The sequence below is a fragment of the Thermobia domestica genome, chromosome 9 (genome assembly GCF_964235325.1).
Source record: "Thermobia domestica chromosome 9, izTheDome1.hap1.1, whole genome shotgun sequence".
Taxonomy (NCBI): domain Eukaryota; kingdom Metazoa; phylum Arthropoda; class Insecta; order Zygentoma; family Lepismatidae; genus Thermobia; species Thermobia domestica.
The window spans coordinates 59,709,045-59,732,561 of record NC_137462.1 but is presented as its reverse complement, the minus strand read 5'-3'; the positions used below and the strand labels follow the sequence as shown (position 1 = coordinate 59,732,561).

At 35.6% G+C, this 23,517-nt stretch overlaps 1 protein-coding gene across 3 annotated transcripts in view; it reads left to right on the top strand.

Annotated features, from left to right (window-relative positions):
* Usp30 (ubiquitin specific protease 30) overlaps nucleotides 1-22,979 on the top strand; it is a 58,045-nt gene extending 35,066 nt beyond the window's left edge. For 2 of the 3 annotated variants that reach the window (XM_081771184.1, XM_081771186.1), the window contains exons 9-10: nucleotides 12,267-12,317; nucleotides 22,673-22,979. In XM_081771184.1, coding sequence (XP_081627310.1) covers nucleotides 12,267-12,317; nucleotides 22,673-22,787 — 166 coding nt within the window. In that variant the 3' untranslated portion in view covers nucleotides 22,788-22,979. The remainder of the gene's footprint in view (nucleotides 1-12,266; nucleotides 12,318-22,672) is intronic. The other variant, XM_081771187.1, reaches the window with a different exon arrangement.
* The last annotated feature ends 538 nt before the right edge of the window (nucleotides 22,980-23,517 follow it).

Genomic DNA, 23,517 nt, shown 5'->3' with positions numbered 1-23,517 from the left:
GCTACCGTATCCCCCATAAGATCAGTGAGAATAAACACATATACAGTAATATGGGAGTATGTGTATGTGCTAGTCAAAATTTTACTTTTTTTACTTGAAAATTTCGTAGTTTTCTCTACTACAGAAAACAGAGATCCCTCCTCCAAACTACTTAGGCGCATCCCCCCAAATTTACCATGCCCCCCCCCCCTAAATAATATATACTAGAAAAGACCGAAGATGGTTTTTATAAAACTAAGACTACTTGCTTTGTAGACTGAATTTTATTCCGTTTCGGAACTTTCTGCCGTTCGTAAAACCATCATTATGGTCGTAATTAAAATTTGATTGTGCTATTTTCAATGAAAAATTATGTCTTCCCCAAAAATCTCATGGGCGTAACATGAGCCCTAATACCCGCCTGTGGGCACCCCTAAGAGCAAAAATATTACACTGCCATTATTTCGTTAATCAATATCGAATCCTCTTGGAGAAACCAAAATTATTCTGTTTCTGTAGATGAAAAGCAAATCAAAAATTTTCAGAACGGGCTTCAAACTGAGGTTAATGGCAAAGGTAGTAAACTTCCAGTGATGATTATTTCTTGGTTTTTCAGTGCCTAACTACCTATGTTTTGTTAATCTGTGTGCAAAATAGTAGCTTTTTTACGTAATACTTATAGGGTAACGGCTTTGCTTGAGTTCTCTTAAGTTTGTTTCTTATTAGACAATAGGAACTTTAGTTGCTTCGGTATGATTCATATATCTGTAACTAACGTGATCTCTTGTCAGGTGAGTCCCACTACTTTTCTTCCTATAAATGGTTGGGGTTGTATTTGAAGGAATGGACTACATCATGCATACTTACCAACCAAGGCATGTGGAAGACTTATTTTTGTACTTGTTCGCTGGTAATTTAGGTTGTACTACCACAGTAACTTATATACTAACAATATTGTTGGGAACAACTTACAGTTTGTGCTTGGACTATTCATAATCATCATAACAAGTACAAGATAATTTTTCAGTAACGGGAAATCATGATAATTTGTTAACTCATTCTCTAATTTACTGCGTTTAATACGAGGCGCATCCAGAAAGTAACTTTCCCACATGTCCCATAGCTAGGAAACTGTATGTTGCGCGAAGCGACTGCGTGTACAGAGAGTAAGGTCGTAGCGTAGCGCATACGCTAGCGGAACTTCCCTAGTGCTCTCAGTAGCGTCGTGGCAGTGGTTGAAGATGGGCATTCCTATTCCAGCTCCTGCCACGCGTGAAGTGAAGTGCAAGCAGTGATAAAGTTTTTGAATGCACAGGGCATAGCGCCGATTGAAATCCATCGTCAGCCGTGCCAGGTTTATGGGCCTAACGTCATGAGCAAGCAGATGATGCGTTGATGGTGTAGACAATTTGCAGCCCGTGGCAAAATGTGCATGATGAGGGCAGTGAGAGGTCAACCGTCATCACAGACGACCTTGTAAACCTTGTTTGGAACGCATCATGCAGAATTGTCGCTTCACAATAACGGAATTCAGCGGTCAGTTTCCCCAGGTTTTCCGCTCCTTATTGCACACCATTGTCACGGAGCGCCTGTTGTCCAAGAAGTTGTGTGTTAGGTAGGTGCCGAAGCAACTCACTCGAGAACAAAGCAAGGCGCATGGGGTCAGCATTGACATTTTTGCAACGATACAGCTGACAATGGATTTCAATCGGCACTATGCCCTGTGCATTCAAAAACATATCACTGCTCGCATTTCACACGCGGGAGCTAGAATAGGAATGACCATCTTCAACCACTACAACGACGCCACTGAGAGCGCTAGGGGAGGACCTTATTCTCTTACGTGCATGCAGTCACTTCGCGGAACATACTATGGGACGCGTGAGAAAATACTTTCTGGATGTGCCTCGTATTTAATGTACTTATAACTCGTATATAATGTATCGGTGTTCAGCTACACTTCCTCAGTAAATCTGTGCAAATCACGTAACACTCATCTTTTCACTTCTTAAAACTTAATCTTAACACTGTTTCATGTACACGGCAAACGAATGTGAAAAAATTTGTTAATAGGATAATGTATAACCCTTGTACTAGGATCTCCTTCCTTTTTAAGTCTTGTTCTTTTTAAAAAAAAAAAAAAACCCTTATACAGAAGATCACAAGAATAAACAAAAGAAATTGCTTCACACCCGCCGAAATAGTTATGAAAAGTAAGGAACGTTTTCGAGGCTTATGTCTTCATCACCATCTTATATTAAATCTGAAAAAGGTTAAAAAAACGATCGTAAAAAAAGTCTGTGGGAAAGGTGAAAGGATGAAAAGATAATTGGAGCAACTACACAATTCCACGTCGCAGAACACTATAAGAATAAACCAGTATTAATCTCTGTAAAGCTAGTTACTGTTCAATGTTGTTATCCTTTTTTCTTTCTTTCCAAATGACGGCAGTACATAGTAAAAAACTAAATCGTTTATATCGAGTTAATTTCACCTTTGTCCAGGTTGGTTTGGTTTGATTTGATTTGATGAATTTAGAGACCTTTTCAGCAGAGAAACTATGTAAGACCTGGACCTAAGCTTAACGTGGGATCCGAACCACAGAAACCAGGAATCGAACCCGGGTCTCTCACAAAAAGGTACATACGCTAACCCTTAGCCACGAGGGTTTTTTTTTGTCCAGATTGGATGCAGGATTAAATGTAGAGCTTATCTTTTTACTACATTCTACCGTCATTTGGAAAGAAAGAATAACAACAGTGAACAGTGACTATTATGATTACTGTGGATGGCAAAAGAAACAAACGTAATGAACAAGCTCTTGAAAATCCATGAATCACCTGTGCATTGACAGCTTCGCTAATATTAATCTGAATGCATATAAAGCTATCTGCATGCAAGTGCTGTTACAATGCCAGTTGTGATGTGATTCAAACAAAACAAAGTTTTGTTCCAACCTCACAGCAAACAACCACAATAAACCATAATATTACGATAAGAGTTATATTAAAAGCAATAACTTCAACAATTTGATTTCACTGTAAGGAACATAATGTGAAATCTAATATGAGCGGGCTATGCACTAACGAGCACCGAGAAGAAATACTGAATTAAACACACACATGGTATAAGTTAACTATATTTATATTTGTGATAATTGTAATTTACGTACTTTCTTATTATATATAGAGGTTAAAGAATAATAAAGGAAAAAAAATCTTCACAATAACAGGTTCTTCTGTGTATCAGCCATCTTCCCGCTTCTCAGACGAAGCACCGGCCATAGTTCTAGAACCCAGGCTAAAAAATAATCTTGAAATCTTCCTTTCATACAATTTCTTATTTGTTTCGTCTGCACATGCACTCTCATTGGCTAGAGCATTATCGTGACGTATAAGCAAAGTCTATAAGATTATGTTATCGCTTCGATTCCCACGGATGAGGTTCGTGAAGAAAGAGTCCATTGTAAAGTAAAATGAAAGAAAATGCAGAAATAAAACTAAATGCGCTTCATTAAGTCCATTGCACAAAATAAATGTTCTAAAAATTGGTTCAAAATAAAGATCACTATATGACTAAGTTTATAGTGATGAATGATAGTTTATTTCCATAGTGCTATGTGATGTCAAGTTGTGTAGTTAGTCGCCTCGAATTATCTTTTTCAGATTTATGTAAGTTAACAGGTTGACTGCGAAGGCCAGATTGTGTGTAACACTCTGTGTGGGGCCAAGTAATAAAAATTTTCGAAAATGAATCAACATGGCACTCCATTTTGATTCATTGTTATAAGCGCAGGTTGCTTTCTAGGGCTAGGCTACGAATATTATGTACCATTCTGGAGGCGAAAGATTCTTTTTTTACCATGTTAATAAATCACAAGTGAAACCCATATACGGGTATCGTGGCTTAAAACAGCTGGTGAGGTGAGACATAGAAGTGGGTATCACGGCCGCACGAATGACAGTACTTGAAACCCAATTTTGGGTCTCGTGGCAGTCAACCTATTAGTGATGAGTATCATGAACCTCGAAGACGTTTCCTAATTTTCATAATAATTGTGGTGGGTGTGAAGCAATTTATTTTGTTTACTATTGTGACTGTTATTACTGTTTGCAATCTATACTGTTACGGTTTTTTTAATGAAGACTCAATTTTGTGTTAATTTGAAGAAATCTTGTTGACTTCTAACAGACACTTTGTGAAAATCCTGTTAAAATCTTAAGTCTGCTATGCATTAATTGCACTTTAAACTTAGGTGATGCACACTTCTTTAACTTTTCGAAAATTGGTTAACATATAAATATTTATATCCTTGCTTTCACTTTTAGGTCACTTGTCACAAATGGAAATTCTTTTATGGTCTATAACCATCCTACCCATTGTTTTGACATACAGTTAAACTATTCTTCCCCATCTTTTGTGCTTTTTTTTTTTTTTTTTTTAAATAGAATACTTCATAAGCAAATTGTTTTCTTATGTCCTAACCACTTTTATTTTATTTGCCTCTTTTTAATTTTCTTCACCATTTCTCTCCTCTCCTTAACGCGTATTAATTCTTCATTATTTGTTTCTATGTTTTTCTTTTCTTCTTTATATCCATGTTTCCATTCTAAATGCAATATTCCATATAAAACAGTTGATGTAACTTCTTATGGGCTGGAATAGCACGTCATTAGTTTCGGCTCCGTGTTTGAAACTTTGGAACCGTGTTTACTGCATTAGAATTTATAAAACGAAAATATAAAGAAATGAATTCGACGAAAAAAAAAAAAGAATAGTGAATATAGACTTCTCGAATCTATTGTTGCCAAGTGGCAGCGTGGATCACAGTGGAAAACAAAAAAGTAAGAGTTCAATTTGTATGGCGTGATATTTTCTAAATTAATATTGAAACCGGAAGTAGTAGAAGATTTCTACCACTTCCTGTTTAAACAGAGAAAGTGCAGTGAAATAAATTTTTGAAACGCATAATTTATTGCTCAAAACCGCTTCTCGCTATCTTAATCTCGTTTTTTACTCTATAAAGATTAAGATTATAACTGAATAATGTCATGGTGCGAGTGGTCCTGGGTTCGATTCCCCGTGGGGACACTCGGTCGAAAACTTGTAACAGCTTTTTCAGGACAGTCATCTTGAATGAGGTTTCTCCTTTGTTTCCCTCATTCACACCAGGCAAATGCCGGGATGGTACCTAACATAATGGTCCTAGGCGGCTTCCTTCCTTCCTCAATCCTTCCCTTTCATCGGATAATGTCCTCGCCGAGGGACGTCATCCCTCATATACGTGACGGGCTAAATGGCTTCAAATGTCGACAACCCAGATATCCAATTCCTCCTGGATATTGTTAATTTCGTCCAATTTTGGTTTGAATATTGACTTAAGAAAGAAAATTGTACTCCCTAATCTTAGAACGTTAAATCGATTCCTAAAAAGCTGATTCTCGGTATCTTTTATCGTTTTTGCGCTATGTAGATCGGTATTGGAAACGATAGTTGTAGTGGAGTTCTGTCATTTCTAGTTTTAGTAGAGAGTTAAGGAGGACATAAAATGTATTCTCTGGACGCCCAATCGAGTGCTGGAAACCTCATCTCGCTATCCATTACCGTTTTTGCTCTATAGCGGCGTTTCCCGACCGGTGTGCCGCGAATGGACCGCTGGTGTGCCGCGAGAAAATCGAAACAGAATTATTAATTCTATAGCAACCAAATTGCAAGCCATAGGAAAAAATATATATTTTTGTATTTCACATTACTATGAATTTCTGCCATGGAAAAAATTACTGTAATTGCAATATATTATTCTGCATCTATTACAGTGTAGCAGACAGTATTTCGGCTCGTACACATTTCCACGGTTAGCTGCTATGTTACGCTTCAATTGAGAGTCATACTAACACCGAGAAATGGAAGCACTTGTACGCTACGCGTCAAGTGAACGTTCGTAGAACACTCATTCGCACGTGAATGACAGAAAATGCTTTGTTCAGCAGCTATGTTTTGACTTCGACGCATCGCAAGGTGTATGATTGCAATAATATACACCAGTTTTGGTTAAAAGAGCAAAGTTAACAGTACAAAACATTTTATGTTTGTTCGTTATTTAGTGATCTTCGTTCTTAGTGAAAAGTTGGATACAGTTTTCAAAACAGAAAGCGTATTTTTAAAAATCTGAGTCCCATATTTCATTGCAATTGTTTTCTATTTTAAAATTAGAATAAAAAATAAGCATAATGAATTAGCATAGGGGAAAACCAGTGATCGAGCTTTCATCTCTGTGAGAAGGAGATCAGTAATCACAGAAAAAAAAAATACCATGGTATTTTGTATTTGCAAATAATAATAATATCTATGAGTGTGCCGCGAGAATTCAAGTTACACGCGTAGTGTGCCACAAGTTGAAAAAGGTTGGGAAACGCTGCTCTATAGTGATCAGCGTTAAAACTGGAAATGGTTGATTTCTACCATTTTCGTTTCGAATATCACATCGATTCACGAACTCGATTCTTAATTTGTGACCTTTTATATCCTGGCCAAAACGAAAATGAAATGAAATCTTTGAGTTTACGTCCCACGGTTATACCGTGTAGGCTAAAGATGATGATGATAAGAAATGAATGAAATGGTGGAGTGAAGGAAGTAGGAGGAAATGAGAAAACCCGAGGAAATCCACGTACATGGTGTTTGTCCACCTCAAAGTTCATTTCGCGTGAGCTGGGATTGAACCAGGGACCCCAGAATGATCGCTCGCGTTCTCTATATCCTGGCCAAAAATGATCGTGATCCATGAAGTAGTTTTTGAGATTTTTCTGTCTTCCGGACACACGGACAGAGTAAGCATATAAAGGAGTTTTGGCAATATGACTGTAGAAGAGAGTTGAAAGCTTGCAAGCACAAGGATTATTCAGAAATCAGAATCTGAAGAAGTGATATGATTGTTGGTATTCCTGAGCGCGTTACCGTTACCGTTACATATGAACCGTTAACGTTACACAGTACCGTTAAATATGAATAACTTCGAATATGATACGACCCCAAGCTTTTTTACATATTTTTAATGGAAAAATAAAAATACCCAGCATAAAATGTAGTATTTTTGTGCTTTATATTTTGAAAATATTATGTAACGGAAAACTAACAAATTTAAAGGTTTTTTTTTTTTTTTTTTTTTTTTTTTTATGATTCAAATCCCAGTCTTAATTGCGCCTTCTTATTTTTGTAGTTATCACATCGTATTTAGTACTCTGGTGTTGTACTCAGATCGATTTTAATACCTCGTAGAAGCGTATTAAAGTACATTAATAGCACATTTTAGTTGTCAGTCATATCGAACCATAACAACGCATTACCCCTCTCCTATCTACGTCTAGCCTTGAAATGTCATGCAAGATCACTGCACGATTGCGGGAAGATGACACAAATAGTACAGTTCTAGCGTGATATGAAATGAACTTTTTTGTTCCCATGTGTAAAATGTTAGGCTACGATTATAACAAGAGAATGATTTTTACGAAACTATTTTTATGCTTAAAATCGTTCTATGTTCGGGCCAATGCGGTAAACATTTCATGAGCCTTTAATTCGTCATATCCTTTTCTTGTTTGTATTCCCCATTCGTATTAAAGAACCTCATTAATATTGCACCGGGTACCAGAAACTAGTCATCTTTTGTACTACCAGTATTCTCTTCCAACTTCCATAATTGTTTCCACACAGAAGTTATTATTATTATTATTATTATTATTATTATTATTATTATTATTATTATTATTATTATTATTATCAGTGGCGTATTTACGATTTTATTTCGGGGGGGGCTTTGCTAACTTTCGGGGAGGGCTTTGCCTGAAAATGTTAAAATTCTGCAAGATATTTCATATACTTTACTATAGTAAGTAAGATTTCGGGGGGGGGGCTTAAGCCCGGAAGCCCCCCCCCCTAAATACGCCACTGATTATTATTATTATTATTATTATTATTATTTTATATTATTAACTTTTTATTTCGATCAAGGCAATAACATATACATACATGAAAAGTCAAGGACGATGTATCCTGTATATGCGAGAAATGCGGGCAGCAACCTCTTTTATTTTTCATAACTTACTTTACAATAAATTAAATTATAATACATTGAATTTTAAATAGTGAAAATGTGCAACTGGCTTGAGAATTGAACACAGGATACTGGTTACTGTTCAAGTGGTTTAACTAGTTGCTATCGCATCCTTGGCTTGGCCAAACCAGACATAACTAACTAAGTCTATGGCCAATGGAACCCGGAGGTTCAATGTCGCGTTAACAGAAGCTCTTAATTGACTTCTGTTCTTAGCCAACTGGATCCAGTTTCTACTTTGTGTTCCTATTTCTACTATATCCATCGTAAAATTGTCCTCCCACCTACGCCTAGGTCTTCCTAATAGTCGTTTTCCGATTAGATTTCCAAATAAAACTTTGAAAGCGTTCCTACTGTCTTCCATTTTGGGTGCATGTCCTGCTCGCCTTAGCCTCTTACACTTGTTGACCCTAACAGTGTTTGGTAAACGGAAAAAATTATCCAGTCCCTCGTTATGAAGTTTCCGCTATTCTCCATTCCCGTTCCTCTTGGGTCCGAATATTCGTCTCAGGACCTTGTTTTCAACTAATTTCACTCTGCCTTCTTCCCTCAGAGTAAACGATCATGTTTCACAACCGCACAGCACAACAGGTTTGATTATCGTTTTATATATTTTAATTTTCCAACTCCTCGACAAAATTCGTGACGAGAAAAGATTTTGAACTGAATAATAATAACACGAATTCCTTATTTTTAGTCCACATTTAAGTTTTCCGTGACTAAACATATATTTTTATTCTAAAGAGCAAGGCTCTCTGTCTGTTGTGATATAATAGGTATTGTCTAAGGCGTAGAGAGTATTCTCGAATGAAAGTGCGTGAATGGTCTTAGGGAAGACTTGGTGAATTTTCTGCACGTCACTTTCACGACTTTTGTTGGAATTGATTATTGTCATTCGATTATTTTAAATAAAATAACAAAAGTAGAAAATTTACTCTATAGAATCAAACATCTCAGGTGACAAGTATAATAAACAATTTCAAATCCTGAAGTCCTAATATTCAAAGCGCTTGCCAATGCTGGTTGATTTCTTGATAATTTAACTACTTCGATCAATTTCCACAGCGTCAGTTAGTTATGTAAAATCGTAATTAGATGTTTCATAAGTTCATAATAGTGTTCTAGTGTGAACGGCTTTTATACAAAATTATAAACTGGCATGAGTCAGTCAAGTGAGTTATGTTGCTTTCTGTATAGTAAATGCTCATTTCTTTAAATGCATGAACTGGACACCAAATCTCGAGATTTATTTTAATTTTCTTTTTTCCTTTCTTTTTCAAATAACTGCATGGAAATAATGCATGTTTATTGTTGAATTGAAAATATATATTGAATTGAATTGAATTGAGTTGAATTGAAAATAGCAGTAATACAGTACTTTTTTTGATAAAAGGTAGCCTCAGTGAATTGGTTTTGCAGTGCTGGGTTTAAAATAAATACCAAGAGTTGTTTGTAAAAGTTGTGAAAAGGATTTTCTCATGTTTGTGTAGTCAGGTAGTGTTTTCTTGGTTCTACTTGCTTCGTTTGTATTTCTGTAATTTTCAAATTTAATATGTGAAAGGTTTGTCAATTATATTGAGTAACTTGAAGCAAAAAATATGACACAAATTGTTAAAATGTCTGACAAACTGCAAAGACAGTCATTTACAAATTATGTAAGGTAAATAAATACATAGATAAGTCTTCTTATGTTCATGATAAAATTGGAAATTTGTTTCTTGCTGTCTCAAGTTAGAAACAACAGTCAATAAGGTTTGTGTTGTGAAAGGAGATATCAAAAAATATAATAGTAGTTATATCTTCCGTTATTAAGAAATATTATCTTCCGTTAATCAAGTCATTAGTTTGTGCTGTTTGTTTTAAATATATATATATATATTAATAACTTCCAAACAACTCTTAATCGTTGCTTATCATGACTTAGCCAAAATATAAGGTGTCAAGAGTATAAGTAAAACCCATAATGTATATTTAAAATAGGTAACAAGTTGTTACATGGAAATGTGACATCTTTGTTTTATAAAAGAAGCAGCAAGGCAAAACGCCTGTATTCGTGCTAAGTGTAACGGCGGTAATCAATATATATTTGTGTAAACTTATTTCCCAGTGTAACGCATGATTTTCTCAATAAATACGAGGATCATCCAGAAACTATAAATGCCATTTAGTTATGCAAAATTAAAATTACAATATTTAGGTCAGGACCAAAATCATATACTAACTTCAGAATAATTGTTACTTTTTAGTCGTTCAAGATAGGTATATTCTTTTTGCAGGAACTGTTCTGAGTAGATTATGATAGCTACAAATGTGTGAAATTAAATCCTGAAAGTTATTGTCTGTGAATATGTGCAAACTCGTGATTGTTTGCGTAAAAATTGAACCATTTTTCGCTCTTTTGTAATGAGCAGAATTATTAGCGTGTGTGCATTTGCCTGAGTTCGATTCACTTTAAATGCTCACAATTTTTGGTGCTAGCTCAAAATCATAAGACAATTGTGGAATTTCGTGAATGAAAAACTAAGTCAGCTCTGGGTTCGAGAGCACCATCACTCAATTTAACATCAGAACTCTTCATGGACTGAAAACGGTACAGTTATTGTATTGGATTAAGGACTGTGAGATATGGTCGTTGACATTTAATTAATTGATTAAAGTTTAATGAGTACGTCAGCAGCGAGACTATTTGTCGTCGTAACGATAAGACCAATGGGCGACACAAGCTGTACATTAAAAGTTCCCAATAAAACTTCCAAAGAAAAAGGTAACTCAAATATAAGATTTGGAAATAAATAGAATAAACCCAAAAGCAGAGGTTGCTAAAAGAAAGAAATAACTAAATACAAAATATATAACAAGAAAGTAACTTTTAAAAATTAACATTTATTCATCACTATCAAACTGCTTACCAGACAGGAATTTCTAAGAAGATATGAAAATCAGTCAGAACAATACCTGAACTATACGATGGGTGATCACAAATCTCCCAGTGGAACCACTCCAGAAAATCGGTTGTCACCTACCATATAGCCCGATTCTTGTGTGAGCGATTTTCTTGTCGTCTTTCATGTCAAGGTATTTCTGTCCAGTTCAGTAGCTTGTTTGAACGGAACGTAAAAGGGACGCAAAAGTAACACAGGGAACGTGCACATTGTTATGTGAAGGTACTTAAAACACCTCGAATCCGTTTCAATAATGATGAATTCTTGGTATGGGTTCAAAGCAGCAGCATATCGAACTGGCAATGTTGTTTTTTCATTTAACATTTTTCATTTTTAACAACAACAACAACAACAACAACAACAACAACAACAACAACAACAACAACAACAACAACAACAACAACAACAACAACAACAACAACAACAACAACAACAACAACAACAACAACAACAACAACAACAACAACAACAACAACAACAACAACAACAACAACAACAACAACAACAACAACAACAACAACAACAACAACAACAACAACAACAACAACAACAACAACAACAACAACAACAACAACAACAACAACAACAACAACAACAACAACAACAACAACAACAACAACAACAACAACAACAACAACAACAACAACAACAACAACAACAACAACAACAACAACTACTACTACTACTACTACTACTACTACTACTACTACTACTACTACTACTACTACTACTACTACTACTACTACTACTACTACTACTACTACTACTACTACTACTACTCCTCCTCCTCCTCCTCCTCCTCCTCCTCCTCCTAACGGAATTGGCCTATGGTCCCCGGACGTTTCGTACATCTTGTGTATTGCAATCGTAGCCTCAGTGTTACAACTGGACTTATAATCCCTCTAGGTTTAAACAAAATTAATTATTGTTTTAGAATGGAATAAGATCAAAGTAACACCGTTAGTGGCGCTAGGCTTTATAGCCATCGAATATATATTTGTGCCATTGTTGTATGATATTATAAATGTTAAGTCATGATAAAGCAACATTTATTTCTGATTTCTCTTTTGCTTTCTAACTCAGCATGTTGAACGTCTTGAGCAATATCTCTTAGAGATTTTAGATAAACATATGTGTGTGTATGCTACTAACGCGCTCTCAATTTTATTGTTTATTTTTAATTTGCTTATTATTTGCCTCATGGTTTAAATAAAATATAATCATTTTCGTAGGTTGGAAGATGATAAAGAAAATTCTGCATCTTCTATTCCATTGAGCTCAAGGTATGATTTTTTCATTTCATTCTTTTGTCCTTTTTTTTCTCTCTAATTTGGGTCTTCTTTGGGAGATTTTGCTATATATCTTGAGGCCTTGCTTTCATATCATATATACTGTAGATAGCTGCTAATTTGTAATGATTATTGTGTACTAGTAGAACTCAAACAGAATCGATTTATTAGAAGTTTTTGATAGTAACTGTCTTATTAATATCAAGTACAATTTCTTATCGTAAAATTAAGAAAATTCTTTATATTTGTCGACTTCTCAATGCGTATATGATCCACACACATATTTATACAAGGATCACTTCACGACTCATGGTAACGCTGTATCACAGCCACTATAAAAGCTGCAGCAGTGGAAATCCATTTGAAGGCAACAAGAATATGTTTTTAATGCCATCCAACAGATGATGCAAGCTAATGGCAAAGAGCAATCGAAAGAAATTTACATACAAATATATTGTTCGATCAAGTTTTAATATCGTACAAATGAACACAGAGGTATAAAGAAAAGTACGGTGCGTACATAGCAAACAGCAAATTCCATCAAACAGACCCACAGCGTTTGCGCATCTTTCCCAACGAGAAGAAATGTTTTGCATATAACATGTATATAACCTACCAACCTTCAAACACATATAGTAGATGTCAATTACTGTAGCTTTCTTGGCATTTGCAGATCAGGTGCCGTGACTTACGAAATGGCCCTCGTGTATTTAGATACAAATACATCAATTTAATGGAAACATCGTGGGTACTGCAGCGTCTGATTGTTGGTGGTGATACGTTAAGGTAAACTCCGTACTTTGTGAGGGGCAGTAGAACGGTAGTGTGTAGTGCTCTGAACAGACGGTAATAGTGTAAAATGGTCGATCTCTCTGATTTCCAAAGAGGTCAAATTGTTGGTGCGAGCGTGACGAAAGTGGCATGTGTGTTGGGCGTGTCGCGAGGGACAATATCCAAGGTGATGGCCTCGAAAAGCACATGGGCAAAGAGAAACAATGGGCGAGAAGAATCCCTAAGTGCGGAAGGTGTTGAGAGCATTAAAGCGGATTGTCACTTAGAACCGTTGTATGACTGTGGTGCAAGTGATAGTGGAACTCATCAGCTTCTCCCACAGTCTGCGTCGACAGAGTCCTCCGTGAGTTACATACTGGGTCAGGCTGCACGGGTGAAACTGCTGATAGGGACCACCACATTTCAGCATGACACCAATGCAAATGCTTGAAAACGTGTTGTGTGTTCGTATGAGTCATTGTTACTTTATTTCAAACCACGGGCCGTGTCTATGTGTAGTGGATGCCCAAAGAAGCGTGTAATCCGCAGTGTCTCCACCCAACCGTGAAACATGGCCGCGGTTCTGTGATGTTATAGACTGGATTTCAGTGGGTCCTGTGCTAACGCTTACTGATCACATTACCATCCATGATTATGTCGCCATTTTAGGAGATACGTACATCCTATGATCCATATGTTGTTCCTGAGCCATATTTCAGGATCCTAATGCGCCCATTTATACAGCTGAATTTAGGTCGGCGCATTTTGAAGAATATCGGGATGGAGTTAGCATTTCCAGTGGTCCATTTCAGAGGCACAAATCCGGTGCAGTTTTCTGCCTCCATCCTCTCTAACGGAACTGACTGAACAGGGAATAGTGTAATATAATATCCTCTTGATACCATTTTTAATTTCTATGACACCATTCTATTTTGTATTAGAACTATTCTGAAGGCGCAAAATAGTCCAACGCGGTATTAATTCGGTAAGTTGGGCTCGTTTAAGTTGTTTCCGTTCAACTGATGAGTATGCGTATAAAAGAAAATGAGAAAAACCAAAAAATGGATCAAAAAATTGCGATCTTGGCCAATAGTTAGTTTTTAGTTTAGGGGACACAAAATTTTTGAACGTCTCCTAAATCGAGTGGATCTTTTGATCCAATAAATATAGTAGAGGCTTGATAATCCAATATTCCATATAATCCGATCCACCAAAAGAAAACCCGACCGCTGGTAAACGGGAATCCGTTCCCAGCGGGCGTTTCTAACAACAATGAACAGTGTGCATGAGGTACCGTAATTTAAACATGTTTTCCTTCTTCTTGATCTGCGGTCTAAAAATGAATTCTCTGTAAGATATATGTTCACTTTCTGTTTTGTATTACAGTAAGTTTTAGTCTGAGGGCTTGATTGAAATAATGATTGCAAACAGTGAAAAAAAAATGCTTTTATGCAAAGTGGGATCACTGAGAGACCAGACCAAGGTGAAATGCCCGTTTTTCGCACGGGAAGAATAGGTTTATGAATAATATTTGAATGCAATAATTGAATTCCCTTCTTGCCCTAAGGACAGTGGCCCCGCGTAGCGTAGTTCCGTAGGACCAAAAAATTGTATCCAATATTCGCCAACTTGTACCACCAAAATTAGAATTGGTACACCCTACTTATTTCAACAAAATTTGAATTTTTATGGAGGACCAGTATGACGTTAATCTGGCCTACACAACACATATTTTTTTTCCAATTGGAATGAAAAAAGTACTAAAACTGTAAACAATGTGTACCCATTTGTACAATCCGCGACAAAAAACCTGCAACATGAGTATATAAGTTCATTGTGAAATGACGAAGTCTTTTGCTCCAAAATAAGTGTGCACGGGAGGAGACCGAGGTTTATCCTGGCGTGATTCGTTCCATTTAGACGTTATGTTCATTCCCTGTGCTGTTGGGCGTAGTTTCACAATAAACTTACATCCTCATGCAGGTTTTTTGCCGCAGATTGTACCACCAGAATTATGATTTCCACCCTCACCAATTTCGTGAGAATTGTATTTTTAATGGCGGGTCAAGCAGGCTCGCACAACACTTTTTTCTTCCCAATTCAAATCAAAACAGTACCAGAATTTTGTACCCAATGCGTACCAGTTAGTAACACCAAAATTAGAATTTGTGTCCCAAGAAATTTCGTGAAGTGTGGCAGGGCATTTCAGGCAGAATTTTGTTGGCAGGTCAAACTTGCACACACAACTTATTTTTCTTTCTAATTTGAATCAAAATTGTACAAAAATTTGTACCCGATGTGTACCAACTTTTGACACAAAAATTAGAATTTCTATCCCCACCAATTTCGAGGAATTTGAATTTTTGGTGGCGGGTCAAACTGACCCACAAACACTTTCCAATTGGAATGAAAAACGGTACAAAAATTTGTACCCAGTATGTAACAATTTGAACTACCAAAATAAGAATTTGTACCCGATATGTACCAACTTTTGCCACAAAAATTAGAATTTCTAGCCTCACCAATTTCGAGAAATTTGAATTTTTGTTAGCAGGTCAAACTGGCGAGCACAAAACTTTTTTCTTCTCGATTAGAATCAAAACTGTACAAAAAAATTTGTACCCAATATGTAACAACTTGTATCACCAAAACTAGAATTTGTACACCCATCAATTTCAAGAAATATGAATTTTTGATTGCAGGTCAAACTGCCGGCCAACTTATTTTTGTTTCCAATTCGAATCAAAACCGCACCAAAAATTTGAACCCAATATGTACCAATTTATACAGCCACAATTAGAATTTGTACCCCCACTAATTTCGAGAAATTATAATTTTTGGTCGCGGGTGAAACTGGCCCGCATAACTTATTTTTCTTTGCAATTCGAATGGAAACGGTACCAAAAATGTGTACTCGATATGTACCAATTTGTACCACCAAAATTAGAATTTGTACCTTCATCGATTTGGAGAAATTTGAATTTTCAATGCTGGAGCCAACTTGACGTCGAAACTTGGCTCGCGCAACACATTTATTTTACAAATTCGGATTAAAATGTTACCAAAAAGTTGTGCCAAGTAAGTGCCAGTTTGTACTGTCAAAATTATAATTTTCAACGCTACCAGTTTCTAGAAATTTGATTTTTCATTGCAATCTGTCTGGGCACGGCAATCTTTTATTATTATTATTATTATTATTATTATTATTATTATTATTATTATTATTATTATTATTATTGAATGAAAATATTGAATCGAACGAAAACGTGTAACTAAATTTCCCTGCAATTCATAAAAACGGAACGAAAAATTTGCCTATAACTTGCGAGCAAAATCATGTACAAATAAAGATTAGAAGTTGTTATTCAACGAACTGTCAATTTATCACCAAGTCAGCTCTTCCAGGCCAAAGGCTTATTTAGAATTCATATGAAAATTGTCCAAAATTTTTTTTTTTAGATAATTTGTAACAAAATATTACATTGTACCTGCACCAATTCAATAAGTTTGAAATGTTTACTCAAATATCTGGATCTATTTGATCTGAAGGTAAACAACAGATTTTTTTTTTTTTTTTTTTTTTTTAAATTCGACATCATCACTTCGCAAACGAATTTTTGACTGGTTCCATTAAACATTTTAACTCTGAGTTTATTTTTGATGGTAACTGAATTTGTAAAAATTTGTGTAAGCAAAACTAGAACTTAGACTCTGTTATCGAAACGGAGATATGAGTGGATGGAGACGACTTCACAGAACTAGTCCTTTGAATGAGTTCTGTAATAAAAATTAATATTATCCATGATCACAAATGGTTGGAGAAAAAAATCACCCATCCATAAATATTTTGGAATCCTCAACATATGTAGATGTTTGACTCTCTCTCTCTCCCAACCAAGTTGTACAAATGCCAATTCTATCCATTTAATCTGCCGCCTACCCAACAAGTTGTTTTGTCATAATGCTTTCCTTTATTCTTTCTAACATTTGGAACACCGTGGAAAAATATTAAAAATAATTTTGTCTTCGGTGTTTATAGATGGCACAAACTGGTATCTATTTCGCACAAATTTCTGATAACATTTTGATTCGAATTGGAAAAGAAATATGTTGCGTGAGCCAAGTTTCGACGTCAAGTTGGCTCGAGCATTGAGAATTCAGATTTCTGAAAATTGGTAACAGCACAAATTGTAATTTTTGTGGTACAAATTGGTACATATTAGGTATAGTCACCCACATAAGTACTGGACTCCTGACTGTTATAATTCCATTACTTGGGGTCCAGGTACTTATGTGGGTGACTGTACATATTATCGATACCATTTCGATTCGAATTGGAAAGAAAATAATTTGTCAGGGCCAACTTGACGTCGCCACCAAAAATTCAAATTTCTCGAAATTGGTGGGGGTACAAATTATAATTTTAGTGGTACAAACTGGCACATATTGACAGAAAATTTAGGTACATTTTGATTCGATTTCGAAAGAAAAGAGTTCTGCGTGACAATTTGACCTTAAACTGACCTGCCGTCAAAAATTGAAATTTCTCGAAATAAGTGAGTGTAGTACAAATTCTAATTTGGTGATACAAATTGGTACATATAGGATACAAATTTTTGGTACCGTTTCGATTAGAACTAGAATGAAAAAAAAAAAAAAAAAAAGTTATGCGAGAGAACTTTACCCACCGCAAAAATTAAAATTTGTTGAAACTGGTTGGGGTATAAACTCTAATTTTGGTCGTACAAATTGATACATATTGGGTACCAACTTTTGGTGCCATTTTGATTCGAATTGGAAGGAAAAAGAGTTGTTCGGTTCTGCTTCACCCGTAATAAAAATTTCAATTTTTTCGAAATTGATGAGGGTACAAATTTTAATTTTGGCGGTACAAATTGGTACATATAGGGTACAAAGTGTTTGGTACAGTTTTGATTCGAATTTTAAAGAAAAGTAAGTTGTGTGGGTTAGTCTAACCCGCAAATCTAAATTCATATTTCTCGAAATTGGTGGGGGTACATATTCTAATTAATTTTGGTAGTACAAATTGGTAAATATTGGCTACAATTTTTTGATACCGTTTTGATTCGAATTCGAAAGGAAAATAAGTTGTCCACGCCAGCATGACCCTCCATCAGAAACTCAAACTTCTAGATATTGGTGTGGGTGCTAATTCTAATTTTGATGGTACCAATTGGTACATATCTGGTACAAATTTTTGGTCCCGTTTTGATTCGGATTTAAGAAAAATAAGTTAAACGGGCAAGTTTGACCCATCAAAAATTCACATTTTTCGAAGTTGGTGGGAGTACAAATCTAAATTTTGTGGTACAAATTGCGTACAAATTTTTGGTGCCGTTTTAATTTGAATTAGAAAGGAAAATAAGTTGTGCGGGTCAGCGTAACCCACCAAAATTTTTAACTCTAGAAATTGGTGGGAGTAAAAATTCTTATTTTGGTGGTACAAATTTTTGGTACTGTTTTCATTCGAATTGAAAAGAAAAATTTGTTGTGTGGGCCTGTTTGACTCGGCATCAAAAATTGAAATTTTTCGAAATTGGTGGGGAATCAAATTGTAATTTTGGTAATACAAATTAGTACATATTGGGTACAAACTTTTGGTGCCGTTTCGATTCAAATTCGAAGGAAAAATAAGTTGTGAAGGCCAGTTTGATCCGCCATCAAAAATGCATGTTTCTCAAACTTGGTGGTAGTACATATTCTAATTTCGGTGCTACAAATTGGTATATATTGGGCACAAATTTTGTAACGGTTTGATTGGAATTGCGAAGAAAAATGAGTTGTGCTGTCCAGATTGACTTCCCAACAAAAATTCAATTTTCTCAAAGATTATTCGGGGTACAATTTCTAATTTTTGTGGCACAGATTGGTGCATATTGGGTACAAGCTTTTGGTATCTTTTTCTTCGAATTGGAAAGGAAAATAAGTTGTCCGGCTTAGCTTGACGCGCCATTAAAAATTCATACTTCTCGAAATTTGTGGGGGTAGAAATTTTAATTTTGGTGGTAAAAATTGGTATATATTGGGTTCAAAATTTTGGTTCGAATTGGAAAGAAAAGGAAGTGCGTTCCAGCTTAACCCGCCAACAAAAATTCAAACGTTTAGAACCTGGTAATGGTACAAATTCTTATTTTGGTGGTACAAATTGGCATATATTGGGTACAAATTTTTGGCACCATTTTGATTCGAATTGAAAAAAAAAAGTGTGTTGTGGATCAGTTTAACCTGACAAAAATTCAAATTTCTCCAAATTGATGGGGGTTCAGATTCTAACCTTGGTGCTCTGGTATATACAGGGTAAAAATTTTTGGTGACTTTTTGATTCGAATTGGAAAGAAAACTAAGATGTACGGGCCAGGTTGACCTGCCATGAGAAATTCAAATTTCTCGAAAGTCATATGTACCCTGTATTTTAAAACCTGATTTGAGTGTCTGCTTGAATTGGGCCCCCAGTGTGTTCCGTTAATTTATCATAATCTAGGGCGGTACAAACGAAACAAACTACAGAACAATCCGGTACAAATGAAAATCTCTCAAATGAGCCGATTAAATCGTTTGTAACTGGAGGTGGGGGCCTGGTTCACGTTGAGGGTTGTCATGGAGTTTGCAGTAAGTTTAAAACGGCAATGGGCAGAGCTTTCCTCACACTCAATTGCGACTCTGACGAAAAGTTGACATGAGCGGGTTTGACGTGGGAAGTCGCAGCATCACGGCCATCGTTGACAACCCAAACTGAAATGTTTCTGGATTCTTGTGTTTAACATAGCTGATATTGTTCATTTCCTTAGGTATGACTTCGCAGACGAAGCACTTCTGTGCTGATGTATTACTAGTGAGCGTATTACACACTTTACCATCAATCATAGTTACCTACAACAGATGCTGAACACGGCACTGTTTGCTGTTACTGTGGGATTCAAGTTCAGCACTTGTTGCTGAATATGCTGCACCTCTTATGCCACTAAGTCTGTTGTTTATTCTTAACATCTTCAGAACATCCAACAACAGTTCGTAAGCAGCAGAAATTTTAGTATAAAAGAAGTTTTTCCTGCATACGGATATATCAGTTGAATGCTTGTTTATCTTTATTTTATTTTAATATAAAATATTTTATCTTTATTTCATTGCTAGCAAATATTTGAACAGTTACAATAATAGATTAAGCTCGATTTGATTACAAGTAGGCCTCAAAATCACTGTATGGTGGTCATCCAGAAAGCAACGACCGTTTTTGGCTGTAATAACGTTAAAAGCAAATGGCCCGTACAGAAGTACGCCTTAATTTACTTCTCCACATTTAAATCAGATCATACATTCAAGCATTTGTCATACACGCCCACAAGTTTGGCAGTCCCGATGTTGCACTCTGCTGTAGCCCGTGCATTAAGCCCGATGGTCATTCAACTCATTGTCTCCAGTAAAACGTTTCTCTAGGAGTTCTTTGAGTTTAGCGAACAGATAAAAGTCACTAAGGGCAAGGCGCCAATTATAGGGTGGATGAGCAAACAACTCTCATTCACATCGATTCAGCAGGTGGCTTGGGTTTGTCATGAATCAACAGAATACCACCAGACAGGTTTCCTCTCCGCTGGTTTTGGATGGCTCGACGTATGACTTTCTAATGTCTCACAATACTTATCCGCATTGATCGTAGTGTCTTGTGACCTGAAATGCAGCAACGGAACACCTTGACCATTTCAAAAAACTGTCGTCATGCGTTTTCGCGTTGACAACTGAATTTACTTTTTTGTTTTGTTTTAATGAAGGATGATGCCATTCGAGTGAGGGTGATATGTGGCACCTAGATCTTATGACCAGTAGCAATACGATAGGGAAAGAAAGAATTCTCCATCTGCGTGATACGGCGTCATGAATTTCAGTACAGTGCCCATTCTATGTTTGTATTGCTCCCTTAGTTTCAGGGGAACCAATCACGCACAAATTTTGTAGTATTCAAAATGTTCGAATACGATTTCACCAAGCATGGAACGCGGAATGTTTGGAAAAGGAAGGTGCAACTCGTCGAGGATTACGCGTCTGTCTTGCACCGTTCACTTCCGCCTTAAAGTCATCTGTGATGATTGATGGGCATCATGCACATTAGTTGTCCAGTATTTCATACTTTTTTCATTACTGTACCACCATACACGTTCTTTATTTGATGGTATATTTCTGCAAGTTTCATCTTCTAGAAATTCAAGAATCGAATCACATTCCTCACTTCACAATCGGCTGATTTTGTATCAAAGTGCTCATTTTTCTCACACTTAGCAAGTGCACAATAGTAAGTGATACATCCACAACTCTCAGATACTGAGAATAGGAGTGGAGAAACCAGTCGAATGTTACTAACGGAGAGGGTGGGAATGCACCAACAGTCGTTACTTTCTGGACGGTACTTTACTCTTTTCTTATATTGTAGAATTGTGGCTCAACTAAGTTATGAAAATGTTGTGTATATTCTCTGAGAAAATTAAATTATGTCATGTGGAGTAATAGCTTACGCAGCTAAATTAAGTAATAGTGTATCAGTAAAATATTTCTTATGGTAAGAAGTGTTGGAGCAGCAAACAAGTAAGAGGATCATGTAGTCGTGGCTCTGAATGGAGATTGCTCATCTGCAGATGCATATAAAAGTCAAAAATTAAGTTGTTTGATCCTTCTCGGTAAATACTGCATAATTAAAATTTTCAAAAAGTTGTTCGTACTAAGAAATGTTGCCTCATAGCTATAATATTTCAAAAACAAGTGGTTTCGACAGAACAGAGATTAAAGCCAGTCCAAATCGGGAGTGTGTGTTGAAAAAAAAAAAAGAATGTTATACCTGAATGTCTGAGCTATACTGTTGAAGCTCACTTCTTCTTCATCTTTCCTTTTTTCCCATTACTCTAAAAAGAAATAAAGCGTAATGCTTTACATGTGTGTCTGAAAATTAATCCGAAATTTCACCTAGATGTTTTGAGTTTTTTCTACGTATTGTACTCTAACCTGTAAGGAAAAATTATAATTTGAAGTGTAAAATATATAGGTATTTTGGAAAGAAAGAAACGATTGTATTTATGTTCTCATTATACAGAAATTAGCAATACGAGCTCTCAGAATCGAAGATCTGAAATTATTGTAATCTTATTGAAGAGTACGAGGGATTCTGAATCACTCAAGATTATATTGCAATACATAGCTTTACCACATTGATTTGAAGTGGATTAGATAGGATTTCCACTTGGCCAACTGCTGAGGAGTATTAAAATGTTGGTTAGTTAGTTGATTTGGAGTTTTGCGTTCTCTTCAGCACTGAGGCTATATGAGACTTGATCCTACAGCTTGGATCTGAACCACATGACCTCACCGGGAATCGAATCCGAATCTCCCGCGCTAAAGGCGTGTATGCTAACCATGTAGCCACGAGGGAATTCGTTAATTAGCTAGAAAACTGTAAAGGTGATAACAAAACTTTGAGTGAAGTTGTTGAATAATGTGGTGCAATGATACTATAATATGAATTCTAATTATGTAAATGTCTATAACTAATATTTATATTTGTTTTTCTTCTTCAGATGGTTCTACACTTCAGATACGACGATCAGAGATTCATCATTGAGTGAAGTAATGAAATCCAATGCGTACATGTTGTTCTACGAGAAATGCTCACAACTAGAGTGCAACTCTTAAAAGAATAATGAGAAGTTTTAACAACATTGCCAAAGAATCTTTTTTGTATTATACATATATAAATATAAGTATAGAAGTAATAAGTTATTGCTACATTTTAGTACTTGCTTTGGGTAATACTTTTTATGTAAAATTTTTCATTGCTTTCATACAGTATAATAATTAAAAAAAAAAATTAAATATAGTGATATGTGTAAATATTGTTTTATTTACCTGGTGTATTCTCATAATTTTTTTGGTAAACGAGTATAAAAGAAAGCAGACTGTTGAGTTCTTGGATTATAAAAAAAATATCAGATAGAGAACTGTATGACATCAAATAAAGCTCAAATCTACAGTATATATATATATATATATATATATATATATATATATATATATATATATATATATATATATATATATATATATATATATATATATATATATATATAATTTGTTTCTGTGTGTATATATAGAAATTACTGTAACGATGTTTGTCCGCGAACTCTTCGTAGATCCCTATACCCATTTCGATTATTTTCGGTACGTGAGTGAACCATGGTCTAACTTTGGTTTTTATCATTTTACTTGCATGCGTATTCTAAGTGAGAAGCGAGAGGTCAAAATTTATACGAAGAATTTGGTACCTCAGTATCCTATCAACTTTACGAAGGTGAAACTTCTTCATTTAAAATAAGGGGACAGATTTTTTTGAAAATTTCCGTTTCAAACTAAGCATCTTCGATAT